Source organism: Podarcis bocagei, assembly GCF_964188305.1.
Source record: "Podarcis bocagei genome assembly, chromosome: 2".
Taxonomy (NCBI): domain Eukaryota; kingdom Metazoa; phylum Chordata; class Lepidosauria; order Squamata; family Lacertidae; genus Podarcis; species Podarcis bocagei.
In genome coordinates, this window is record NC_138126.1 from 53,226,158 (window position 1) to 53,239,133 (window position 12,976).

The following is a 12,976-nucleotide window of genomic DNA, read 5'->3' on the forward strand; positions in this document are numbered from 1 at the left end:
CCTCGGCCTTCTAAATTCTTTCCCTCCATCTTGCATTCCACCAGGTGACTCCTTTAAAAGTAACTGGCACTGTAACGTGTTAACATTTGTACATTATGACACTAGCAAGGAAGAATGAAATTAAAAGTGCTCCACAACTTCTTAGTTTTGTCTGTGAACTCTGATTATTTGGTTTAGGAAAGATTGTTGGAAGTGAAAGAGAAATAAACCAGTACATCACTGAAAATACAGTTATAAAACAAAATTAACATTAAAGGAAACAGTTTGATTACAAACAGCTCAACTGGCTGTAAAGCCCTTAAGGGCCAAACTAGATGAGATACCATTAGAAACTGCATGGCTGGCATTCTAAAAGTAGGGAGAAAGACCCAGTGCAGATCAGAATCCCCCTGGCGGCTGAGGGGAGTTAATTATTTGCCCCGCAGTGTGGTCCCAGGTCACATCAAGTCCCCGGCACCTGCAATTTACATCAGACATATACCCCAGGTTGCTGCAACCTGTTGAAGTCCATCTTGCAGCAACTTGGAGGACACTCTTTAATGGAACAGCCTTGCCTCTGAAATAAGGCAAACACTTGCTAAAAATGTTCATGTTCATGGCATTTCCTAGCCATTGAAACTGGGGTTGTGGCAATTGTTATGCATTCTTGTTTTCAATGTTGTTTTTATCAGATTCTTTTATATTATTGTGACAAGCCACCTTTGAATTTATTTTAAATGAACAGTGGCAGATTAATTCCATTAGCATGAAAGGGAATTCTTTCAGTGCAAAATAGGAGGCATGCAAGAACTCTGCCATGAGGGGAAAGAGTTAATGCCTTCCTGCAAACACACACCACCTACTATTTACTTTAAAAAGATATCCACAGCAACTGCTAACTGCATAAATTACCATCTAATCTACTTTCTCCCTAAGAAGCAGGAACAGTAGCTCAACATCAGACATAAGGTGTGTGCCTCTTCAGTGCCAAGACAGCATTGCACTAGTGAACTTCTAATGGGCAAAATGGGAACGAGGAAAACCAAGTGCTGCATTAGACTAGTCTCATTATTTTCATAATTTGACTGGTGTATTTTTATTAAAACATAGTGAAACAACCAAAGTACCCCAAAATCCTGGCGCTGAAATTTTGGGCTAACTTTCAATTTTGAAAGCATCTTTGAACAGATCCTGAAAGTCCTGTCTTCTATCCCTACGTAAACTAGTCTGATCACGACAGACCAGAAGCACATTGTAAGAAATAAGAAGCAAATAAACAAATGCTTCTCTATATACAAAACAGTTTTTTAAAAATATGAGGTTGAGTCTGACAAATCACCTTTATAAAAAGATCACAGCAGAGGAAAATAGGCTTTAATTGCAAAACGTTTCTGGTTACCTGTCTATTCGCTTATTCCATAACCTCTTGAGGGCTTTGTTCTTTAAGCCTTCCACGATAAGAAGGTGAATGGATCCGTCCAGAATATGAAACCCAGTAAGAACGTCCAGCTGAGAAATCTCCTCATAAGTCATCCTGTTATTCAGTTTTAACGCATTAAGAGATTTATGAATGATGCGTAGAGGGTACGAATCCAGTTCTAGAGCCTCTGCGTTGATCTTTGTAATCTCCTGCAGCAAGTAACCTATGAGAGAAGTGTTTTTAAAGTCGAAAACATAGATGATGCAGCCATAGGGGCAATAATCATCTTTAGTGTCCTCTGCTTCATCTTCGGGAGTTAACGGTACAGCTATTTCAACTCTAACTTTAAGAAAGGCCCCTGAGCACACATAATGCCCCACTGGCATCTGGGCCACCGGAGAGCCGTCGGCAGCCTTAGCCTTCCGAGTGGCACTCGTATCCTGAACGGAGCAGTTGTGAATTGGCGCACAAAAATTCAAGGCCTTTTCCCCTAGCAGTAGTTCAGCCAAGCGGATTTTGGCTACCCCATATGGGTGCCACACTTCCTCCATGCCTTTCATGGGATTCTGGGCCACGTATTTCGAAGTGACCGAGCTCAAATGGCTGAGCCTGCGGTCTCCTGGCTCCTCTCCAAACAAGGAAGGCTTTACATCGACATCTTGCCATTTTTTGTCCCGATCGTGAACCTCAATTTCCAAGGGTGGCCCTCTTAGATACTCATTCAGTTCGTCACGTCTTATCGTTCCTGCAAGAATCACGTTGGTATCTTTAAAGAAGACATGAGAGCCATGATCCCGGTCTTGCGTTCGATGTGGCTCCATATTATGGAATTTGTATTTGCAGTAAATAGGAAGGCATGAACGCTATCAAAAGGAAAGAGCAGAGAAGGAAGGTGGGAGGGGGCTGTTTTGGTCTCCTTTATCGCTCAGAAAATATATATACACCTTCTTTCAGTAAAATTAATCAAGTATGAAATAAAAATGCACCTTTGATTGAGGTCAGTTTAGGCTAGCCCCGTACATTTTGCTGCCCAAGACGCAGCAGCATAGCATCAGTTGCCGGTGCCCAGGGCAGGCAGGGGCAGATGGGGGCGCCATCCCAGCCCTCACCACCTACAATGATGGAGCAACCCAGCCCCACCAAAGCAAAGTGGGGTTGCACTAAGCTGCCTGCCCACCCACACGGGGGGGGGGGGTCGGCCGGCACAGCCCTGGGTGGGTGGAGAGGAGCACCAGGCCAGGCCATGCTGGAGGTGCCTGGTTCACACCCCCTCTGTGTGCCAGGGCCAGGGCCCCCCTGTCTACGCCACTGCCAAGGCCAAGCAGCAAATGACCCACCCCACCCTATCATGGGTACCCAAGGCTGATGAAAATTTTTTGGTACTCAGGGCAGGAGAAGCACAATAACAAATTATCAATTTGCTGTCTTTTTATGTTGCCCAAATCAGTTCTGCCTGAGGCACCCACCTCATTCTGCCTAGTGGTAGGGCTGTCCCAGCCATGTAGCATAATCCAAGGCAGAGTGGTGTCAGGGGTAGGCAATTTGGAAGCAGCAGCAACAACCTGGTGGTCAGTGGCAGGGGCAGCAGGAAGGTGAGAGTGGTTGCCCTCACTCTTCTGTTTCCCCAGTCCACTGTCTGAACTTGCATATTCAGGGAAGGGCTGCCTTGAGGTGAGTGCGCAAACATGCTCCCTCAATGATTCTATGTGTATATAAAAAGTGCAAACGAGAGTTCTGGATGGGGGGACTTAAATGTGCTAGGTTTTCCACCACCACGTGTTATGTAAATGCAGCGATCCAATATGGCCACAAGTTCACTTCAGGTCGTCTTTAGAGTATAACTGTTTTGCAAATAAGAAATGGGGAAATTACAAATGTAAGAAGCAGGAGCTTTTCAGAATTCAATTCTGTTTCCCCCAGAATGTCACATGTAGTTACTTGAGAAGAATGCTCTGAATTACCTGTAGCACTTTAATTGGAACAGGGGTGTCTGGTAAGCACCTTGCGGAGTTAATCTTAATAATCAGTGGATTTAATTCATATTTCTGTTTCTCACTCATCAGAGTCCCTTCAACAGAAAAGCTAAGATATGCGTCCCAAAGTTTAGGGGATTTCTCTCTTAGCTGACTGACCACGCAGCGTTGTCCTGGAAGTGGAATTACATTATTTATATAATCAGTATAGCAGCAGTACTAAAGAAGCATTATGTTCTATGTCATTGCTTAATAGGCTTATTAAACAACTGAGCCTCTTGGGCTGGCTGATGAGAAGGTCAGCAGTTCAAATCCCTGCAATCAGGTGAGTTACTGTTGCTCTGTCCCAACTTCTGCCAACCTAGCAGTTCAAACGCACACCAGTGCAAGCAGATAAATAGATACCGCTGGCAGGAAGCTAAATGACATCTCCGTGTGCTCTGGCTTCCGTTGCAGCAGAAGCGGTTTAGTCATGTTGGCCACATGGCCCAGAAAGCTATTTGTGGACAAACACTGGCTCCCCTTGGCCTGAAAGCAAGATGAGCACCACACCCCATAGTCACCTTTGACTGGACTTAACCATCCGGGGTCCTTTACCTTTTTTAGGCTTATTCTCTGGAGAAACCACACCACATCATTTGGTCATTTGTGCCACTTTAACAAATGCAAGAACCTGCAGAGAAAGAAGCAAAGACTAGGGCAACCTAACAGTGCGTTCTTTTCTAGCCAACCCCTGTCACAATTGCAAAGGAAGGAGGGAGCTCCTTTGGGGAAGGGCCACAGCTCAGTGAGAGAGCATTTCCTGAGCATGCAGGAGATCCTTGCTTCAATCCCCTGCTTCTCCAGGCTAGAGAGCTACTGCCAATCAGTGTAGACCATGCAAAAATGATGGACTCATGGTCCTCCTGTCTCAGTATAAGGCAACTTCCTATGTAGGAATATGACCACCACATATGGCCATGAGTGGGACCCATGGTATTTTTTTAAAAGGTTTCCTTGGCCTAGACTATACCTGCTCCCTCCCTTTATTGCTCATGTGTGCCCAACTCTCTAAAAATGCTTCCAATCATTGCAGTCCTGCAACGGAACAACATGTGAAATCAACAAGCAGCATCAAAGAGCATCTCTCCCCACTCCCCCCCATTACTACCTCCTTTCCAGCTCTCCTGCTGCCAACACTTTAAATACTGAATTTTAAATTGATGTAACCTGCTTTGACACCTGCTGGTGAAGGGCGGGCAGTAATTTTAATAATGGTGGTGGTTGTGTTAGTATATGATAAAAACATACTACTTAGGGGGAAATGACACATAAAACTAAATTGCTTCCATTTTATAAGCGTGATCTTCCCCCCTGCCCCGTTGCTCTTAACCTTCTGACTGGAGCATTTCTTACTCATCTGCAGTTTGTAATTTTGTCTTCCATTGCCCTGCTCCAGCTTGCTTATTTTTACCTCTCCAAAGTTAGTCCCTAATTCTTCTCTCCATTATATCAGCTACTGGCTTAAAAAGAACCCAACTGTCCATTAGCATCTCTCTCTCTCTCTCTCTCTCTCTCTCTCTCTCTCTCTCTCTCTCTCATTGCCCCTGCCACATATTTTCAGCCATCTCCTTTATCAACAGTCCTCACAGTCAATGAATGGACAGGCCTTGAACTCAATAGGGAATCCTATTTCTCAAGGGTCACTTTTAGAAATTGTCACTGGAAGTACTGCAGATCACCAGCAGGGAGAAGGGAAGGTAAAGGACCCCTGGACAGTTAAGTCCAGTCAAAGGCGACTCTGGGGTTGCGGCGCTCATCTCGCTTTCAGGCCAAGGGAGCCGGCGTTTGTCCACAGTCAGCTTTCCAGGTCATGTAGCCAGCAGGACTAAACCGCTTCTGGCGCAACAGAACCCCGTGACACAAACCAGAGCGCACAGCAACACCGTTTACCTTCCCGTTACCTATTTATCTACTTGCACTGGCATGCTTTCAAACTGCTAGTTTTGCAGGAGCTGGGACAGAGCAACGGGAGCTCACCCCATTGGAGGGGCCAGCAGGGGGAGCCCACATGCCAGCAGCAGAACTTCATATTGCACATGAAAACAGGGTGCCAGAAGAGGGAGCACTCCAAAGGAGAAATAGAAGGCAAAGGCTTTGCAAACCTCACTTGCAACCACAAGGCATGGAATACTTTTAGCATTCATTGTACTACATCTGTTACAAGTATGCACTAATCTGAACAGAATTGAAGGGAAACAGCCTGTATCAGTAGTAGTGCAGATTTGCTGAACAAAATTACAAAGCGCAAGAGAAACTGAGAGGAGCTCTGAATGTCCCAGAGTGCCGTCCAATTAATGCATCAATGCCCTTGAAGCCTCAGCTTCAATTAAAAGCAAAACGTCCGGAAGCATGCAGCAAAAAGATAATTTGTATGTAAGCTGTCAGCTGAACCAGCAAAGCAGCATGCAGTCTCAGGGGGTTGCTGCTATGTACCTTGCATTCCTAATAGAAGTGAAATCACCACAAGCTTTTACCTTTCAGGCTTTTGCAGTTTGGGCAGCAGTGATGTCAAAAAAGAAAGTGCACATCTCTGCAAATTGTATTAGCTGAACCGTTCAACAGCACAGCAGGCAGGCAGAATGTTCCTATCAACCAACATGCAACATTTTAAAGCCTTATTGAGGCCGTATTTCCTGTAAGCGGCTATATTTTTCCTACATGGAAATATACAGCAGTAGCTAAATTGCATGCACACTGGCTGCAGAAAGAAGAAAAAAACCTTGTGCTCTGTATGTGTGTTTTTCTATACAAAGATTTGTTTGGTGGGGGATATATGAAGCAGCTCTAAGATTAACCTGCACTGATCTGAAAGAAAGAAAGAAAAATTATTGAACTGCAGCCTTTTAACTATATTTAAAAATTTAAAACCCCACAGACAATGAAACCTTATCCTGACATTTTATTTTGACAGATACCAGACTGTTTTTGCAAGAAGAGTTATGTTTGCAAACACTAAGAAAAACCAAAGGGAGAAATCTCAGTAATTTTAATGTCTTTCTTAATTTGCAATACAGCAAATCCTTATGAGGACCAGTCAATTCACAATACCACAATTCCTGTTACTGGCTGAGTCAGGACAGGAAAATGTACATTAGGAAGTGGCAATCTGAATCCTTTGATCATAGATCTCCCATGCCTGTTATCCTTCTAACCAATACAGCAGCTGTGCCTGTAAGTTTATGCCTTAACCTTCTCATTTCTAGCCTCTGAGCATGCACAATTCCACTTCTGTACAGAGCCTGGCAAACTGCCAGCACTAATTAAATACTGACAGGAGTAACATGTTCAACATCATTCATAAACAGTATCACAAAGGCAGGGGTAGATGATAACGTAGGAAAAGTGTCACTCAATTGTCTACAGCAGCTTTCCCCAATCTTGGAGTCCACCAATGTTGTCAAAGAGCACACATACCCCAATCTCCACTCAGCCTGGCCAACCGTCAGATATGATGGGAGTTGTAGTCCAATGATATCTGAGGGCTCAAGGTTAAGGAAGTCTTGTCTACAACATGAGGCAATATTTCCACCCCCAAGCCTCACTCACCTTTTGACTTCCCCCCTCCTCCAGCTATTTTAAATTTTGAAAAGTTTGTCCTTCCTTTGCCTTATGGGGGTCAATTACTAACCTAAGTGTACACAGATGGACTGGTAAGTCAGTTAATGCTTGTGGATTTGTTTACAAGGCTGGTCTACTTCAAATCCACAGCAGCTTTCAGAAATCACTAGATTTTCAGCCCAACAAGATGCCATCCCCTTTTCTACTCACAGATATATGCATGTTATGTTCTGACTTTACAGACAGGACGTACCGCTTTGGGCTATCTGAATTTGTCCATTTCGCACACTGTCTTGGCAGAGCCAGTATTTGTCCCAACACTTACAATGCTGCTTCTCGCAATAAAATAAGCCACCCTCTCATTCACCTCTGTGACAAGCTGCTCAAGCATTTGACAATACCAAACTACATAACATCTAACCCAGGCTTCCTCAACCTCGGCCATCCAGATGTTTTGAGACTACAATTCCCATCATCCCTGACCACTGGTCCTGCTAGCTAGGGATTATGCGAGTTGTAAGCCAAAAACATCTGGAGGGCCGAGGTTGAGGAAGCCTGATCTAACCACTTCGCCCTGCAACCTTACCCCCCCCCCCAAGTAGTGGGGCGGTGGGGGTGGGGAAATACCTGACAAGAGGGGCATGAGGTTCAGCTCTAAAAAAGCTATTCCAAACTTCTTTGTCAGAGATGTTGAAGCTGCAGTTTCTTTAGTAGTTGATTTCTGGGTGCCCGATGCAGATCTTTTTTCTAAAACTCGTGAGGGTTTCTTTTTTTCTGGTAACTGGTGGTGCCCTGAAAGAGAACATATATTTCAATGGTCAAGTGTCTGATAGAGAACAGAATTTTATCTGATACAATCCATCAACATTAAACAGTACAGTGGTGCCCCGCAAGACGAATGCCTCGCAAGACGAAAAACTCGCTAGATGAAAGGGTTTTCCGTTTTTTGAGTCGCTTCGCAAGACGAATTTCCCTATGGGCTTGCTTCGCAAGACGAAACGTCTTGTGAGTTCTTGTGAGTTTGTTTCCTTTTTCTTAAAGCCGCTAAGCCGTTAATAGCCACTAAGCCGTTAATAGCCGCTAAGCTGCTAATAGCTGTGCTTCGCAAGACGAAAAAACCGCAAGACGAAGAGACTCGCGGAACGGATTAATTTCGTCTTGCGAGGCACCACTGTACTGGCTTGATATATTTAAGAGAGCAGCTGCTTGACCCAAAAAAGGCTGGGGAATTAATGCCTAGGCCATTAGCCAGGTTCAGCTGTAGGTGACATAGTCACACAGAATGACCTGCACTGAACACCTTGCTGCGCTTGGGTAAAATAGCTTCATCCTGTCTGCGACCAATTTCCATGCACTTGCAGCCTTACCCACTGCCCTTGCTTCGCAGGTAACCAGTGTGTGCCGCCATGCACGGTCTTTTCCTTTCAGCAAGAGGGAGGGAAGAGAATGATCTCGACACACAATTTGATTTGCATATCTCTGGATTCTGCTGAATGCATTGTGAACAGGAGTATGGATCTGAACTTATTTCTACGGTTTATCTCTATAGATCATAGCGTAAGTGTAAAGGTTGACATAATTTAAATACAGTGGTACCTCAGGTTAAGAACTTAATTCGTTCCAGAGGTCCGTTCTTAACCTGAAACTGTTCTTAACCTGAGGTACCACTTTAGCTAATGGGGCCTCCCGCTGCCGCCGCGCGATTTCTGTTCTCATCCTGAAGCAAAGTTCTTAACCTGCGGTACTATTTCTGGGTTAGTGGAGTCTGTAACCTGAAGCGTCTGTAACCCGAGGTACCACTGTATGCCGTGAGATTCACCGTCATGAACTTGCTTGACCTTGGTAGAAGCCCAATACCTCATCTCAAAATGTGCCATCACACTTTGTAAAGATCAGCACATGCAAATTTAGTTGCCAAGCCCAGCCTATTCAAGCTCCTGAATGAGGGCTATCAAGACAAGGGTAAGGCAGAGAGCACACAAAAAGATGGCCAGGTCCTGTCTGGTTCATTTCTCTCTAGGATATTAAGAGTTCTTTCAAACTCTTAAATCTGCAAGATGGGCAAGGTGAGAAATTGGGGGGGGGGGAGTGAGACAGGAATGAGTCACCTCAAAGCCCCTCCCTCCCTTCCCTACTAAGAGACATTAACTTAAAACCCCAGACTTCAATAGTTAGCTGGCTATCATAGCTATCCCTAGCTCCAATGAGAAACTCTCCTTTTCTCTGTGCTCTCAAGGAACAGCACGTGCCCACATCACTTTAAGGACAGGTATACTCTTCCCTTTCCATTTCTTACTCTTAGTGTGGGCGCTGCTGGCAAAACTGTCTCACCCACATTTCTGTAAATAACTTCACTCCTTAGATAAAGGGGTGTGGGTGGGTGTATTGTAGGAGTTGCTGCTTGCTTAAATTGCAATTTTGCTTTATGAAGTAGCATTTATGTATTTTGTATAATAAATCAATCTTTCTTTATTCCTTTGGTGTGAGATGTTCTTGCGGGCATAAGGTTAAGGGTTATTCATAACAAGCACACGTTGTAATTCCAGCAAAAGACCTTAAATTTATCTTTAGCGTATGCGTACTTGCACACACATGTAGGTTCAGACACATACTGTTGCAGTGTTAATTTATAGGAAGGAAATAAACTTTGAAGAAAGCTACAAAACTTATTCTATGCAGCTGTAGCTGTCTGTCATTTGTAGTGAAAGTTAAAAGATTTTGCTCTCTACATTTTCACATTAGTTTGAATTTTACTTTACAGTGGTACCCCGCAAGACGAACGCCTCGCAAGACGGAAAACCCGCTAGACGAAAGGGTTTTCCGTTTTGGAGGCGCTTCGCAAAACGAATTTCCCTATGGGCTTGCTTTGCAAGACGAAAGCCCATAGGGAAATCTCCGGGGACCTCTTTTAAATGCTAGCGGTGGGGAGCAAAGCCTTTCCCCCCCCTCCGGCCTTCAGAAGAGGTCCAGGAAGGCTGGCGGGGGCCGAAAGGCTTTGCTCCCCAGCGCCAGCATTTTAAAAGCAGTCCGGGATAGCAGGGAAGCGCTTCCCGCTATCCCGGACGGCTTTTGAAGGCAGGAGAGATCCGCGAAGCCTGGGCGCGCTGATGTCAGCGCGCGCAGGCTTCGGCATGCCGGCAACTGTCCGCCAGCAGCGGCAGCGCTGCCGCTGCTGGCGGAGGTCCGCGAAGCCTGGGCGCGCTGATGTCAGCGCGCGCAGGCTTCGGCATGCCGGCAACTCTCCGCCAGCAGCGGCAGCGCTGCCGCTGCTTGCGGAGAGGTCCGCGAAGCCTTGGCCGGACAGCTTTTGAAGGCAGGCGGGGGGGAGCAAAGACTTTCGCCCCCGCCAGCCTTCAGAAGAGGTCCAGGACCTCTTCTGAAGGCTGGCGGGGGGCAAAAGTCTTTGTCCCCCCTGCCTGCCTACCCAGGGGCTTTTAAATCGCCCCGGACAGCGGAGAAGTCCTCCGCTGTCCCGGGGCGATTTTAAAATGCCGCCCGCCAGCATTTTAAGATCGCCCCGGACAGCGGAGAAGCCCTCCCCTGTCCCGGGGTTTTTTAAAATGCTGGGGGTGGGAAGAAAAGCCCTTGTCCCCCCCCCCAGCCTTCAGAAGAGGTCGGGGGACAGACTGTCCCCGGACCTGGTCTGAAGTCGGTTTCCCTAGGAACGCATTAATTGATTTTCAATGCATTCCTATGGGAAACCGTGCATCGCAAGACGAAAAACTCGCAAGAAGAAAAAACTTGCGGAACGAATTAATTTCGTCTTGCGAGGCACCACTGTATTTCATTTTCAAAAGAGTCCTCATGAGAATTCACCAGCATTTTAGTGTGAATTTTTCCTGATATGTGTATATTTATATGTAATCTTGCCCCATAGACACATTTTTGAAAGGAAATTATCTAGAGCACAATGTATTTTTGAACGCCATTTTCACTAATATATGACTCTATACATCCTTTACCCAATATATACAATTTGCACACATTAACTGGTTGAAAACCCGCATTGTAAGTTTCAGAGAAGTGTGCCTTTCAAAGCATGGGTGTGCTTCAGTTCACATAGTGTTTCAGAAAGTGCAAATTAAGTACGTTCTCCTTTAAATATGAACAGAAATTAATTTCTTCCCCATCCCTACCCTACGATTCAGATGAAGAACCGTGATGTAAATTATTATTGTATCTTTTTTATTTTTATTTTTAAAAAGTGAAAACCTGGGGACAATAACTACAGCACGGTAAGCAACTCTGAGAGAGAACCGTCCAATCATGTCTCAGCAGGCTTGAATATAACAAGCAAGCAAAACTCCCCAGAAAAGTGTGTAAATGCTTATCAAAAGTGTATAGAAGAAAAGGCTCCAACTGCCTTCGATGTAAAGGAAATAGCAGCTTGAAGATCAAGACACAATGTGTGGAACTGATCTCATAAGTCACGGGTCCCTGGAGTCATGGGAAAGAGGGACTTAAACAGAGCCACAAAACAAACAAGGCAGACATGGCGAAGGGCTGAGCTGCTCATGCAGAGACCCTGCTGCAAATCTGCATGCGTGAGAGCAGGCTACAAAATGCTCTCTATTCTCTTTGCTTTTGCATCAGATAAAGGAGGTGTCTGACCCACAGCAATACTGAGTTCTCCAGCATTAGCAAGTTTCAACACTGACTCTCGGGTCAGGAATCAGAGCAGGGAAAGTGTCACTGAGAAACAGAAAATTGCAGGGAGATCCCACACAAAAAACCAGTTGCATAGAATGGGCTATTTGACAGGATCACCACAAGAACAGATTTCTAGATTATTCAGGGAACGCAGTAGTCACTCACAAAAGTGTGTGACTATTTGTCTGATTGTAATATAAATAACTTGCACCATAATAAGCTGTCAGACTATTTGTCCAATTAGCCCTGTATCATCTACTCTGACTGGCTGTCCAGGGTTTCAGGGAAAAGTCTTTTATATCATCTGATGATTCTGAATGGAGATCCCAGGTATTGGACCGGGGGCTTTATGCAGGCAAAGAACATGATCTATCACTTTAGCTACTAGCCTCCATGCACGAGGTCTAGGGGCAAATTCTGCGAGTGGATGAAGATTCCAAGGTCAAGAGTCTATGGTGTCACAGCTGGGGATTCCTAATCAGCAGTCTCGGAATTACAACAAGCCCTGGATAAGGTTCAGTATTGGGGCAAGGGACCAGAAGCCTTAGAGGAGGCTGAGGACGAGCCGTAGGCACCATGGGTGGGTATGGCCTCTGTGATGCCGAGGCTGAATGAATCCTGAGCCCAAGGGAGAGATGGCACCTCAAATGCCAGACAGAAACCCACCCTATCAGAAGGCAAGGACGCCATGGAAGTAATATCCTCCTATTGAAGACAACTGGCAGGAGTCAGCTGGATCTACTGTGTTGTTCCAGCAGCTCCAGCTCAAAAAAGCCCAGTGCCTGGCTGGAACAAATGTTTTTTTCAGCAGCACTGTGACCAATCTGACTGGCTAGATTGCATTTGACCTTGGACTGCCCAGGACCTGGTCATTGCCTATGCTCTCGACTGTCCACAGACCAACTTGAACATGACTTTGACTGCCCTGACCTTGCCTCTCACCTCAACTCTTGTTTTGGACTCTGATAACTTGGGCTCTGACTCCAGACCAGCCCTGGATACCACTTTTGCAAAGTAGAGACACACTTGAGCTTTTAGTACAGCTCTTCAAATCCTACTCAGTACCCTCATTTCTACGCTGCAATCTGACTACATTAGTTGAGCCAATGTTAATTCCTATGGGGTAGGGGGCAGGGAACAGACCTAAAATATTTTTCTTTTTTACGTACTGCCACCCAAATGAAGGCATGTAACACACACAATTTAAGAATATTTCATCAGGTGTTAGCTTGTGCGGGAATGTATTGTTTTGAGGTTTTGCATTATTTGTTGAATACCCCTTAATAAATGACCTAGTGTCTACCTATTGCATAAAACATCTGTCACCCACTACAGGCGAACTTTCCTCCACCGC

General features: G+C 45.3%; 1 protein-coding gene across 4 annotated transcripts in view; it reads right to left on the reverse strand.

The window, feature by feature from the left end:
- CFAP92 (cilia and flagella associated protein 92 (putative)) overlaps positions 1 to 12,976 on the reverse strand; it is a 58,895-nt gene that overhangs the window by 14,615 nt on the left and 31,304 nt on the right. For all 4 annotated transcript variants that reach the window (XM_081175943.1, XM_081175942.1, XM_081175945.1 and 1 more), the window contains 3 exons: positions 7,600 to 7,764; positions 3,361 to 3,545; positions 1,379 to 2,262 (listed from right to left, as the gene is read on the reverse strand). In XM_081175943.1, the coding sequence (XP_081032069.1) occupies positions 1,379 to 2,262; positions 3,361 to 3,545; positions 7,600 to 7,764 (1,234 nt within the window). The remainder of the gene's footprint in view (positions 1 to 1,378; positions 2,263 to 3,360; positions 3,546 to 7,599; positions 7,765 to 12,976) is intronic.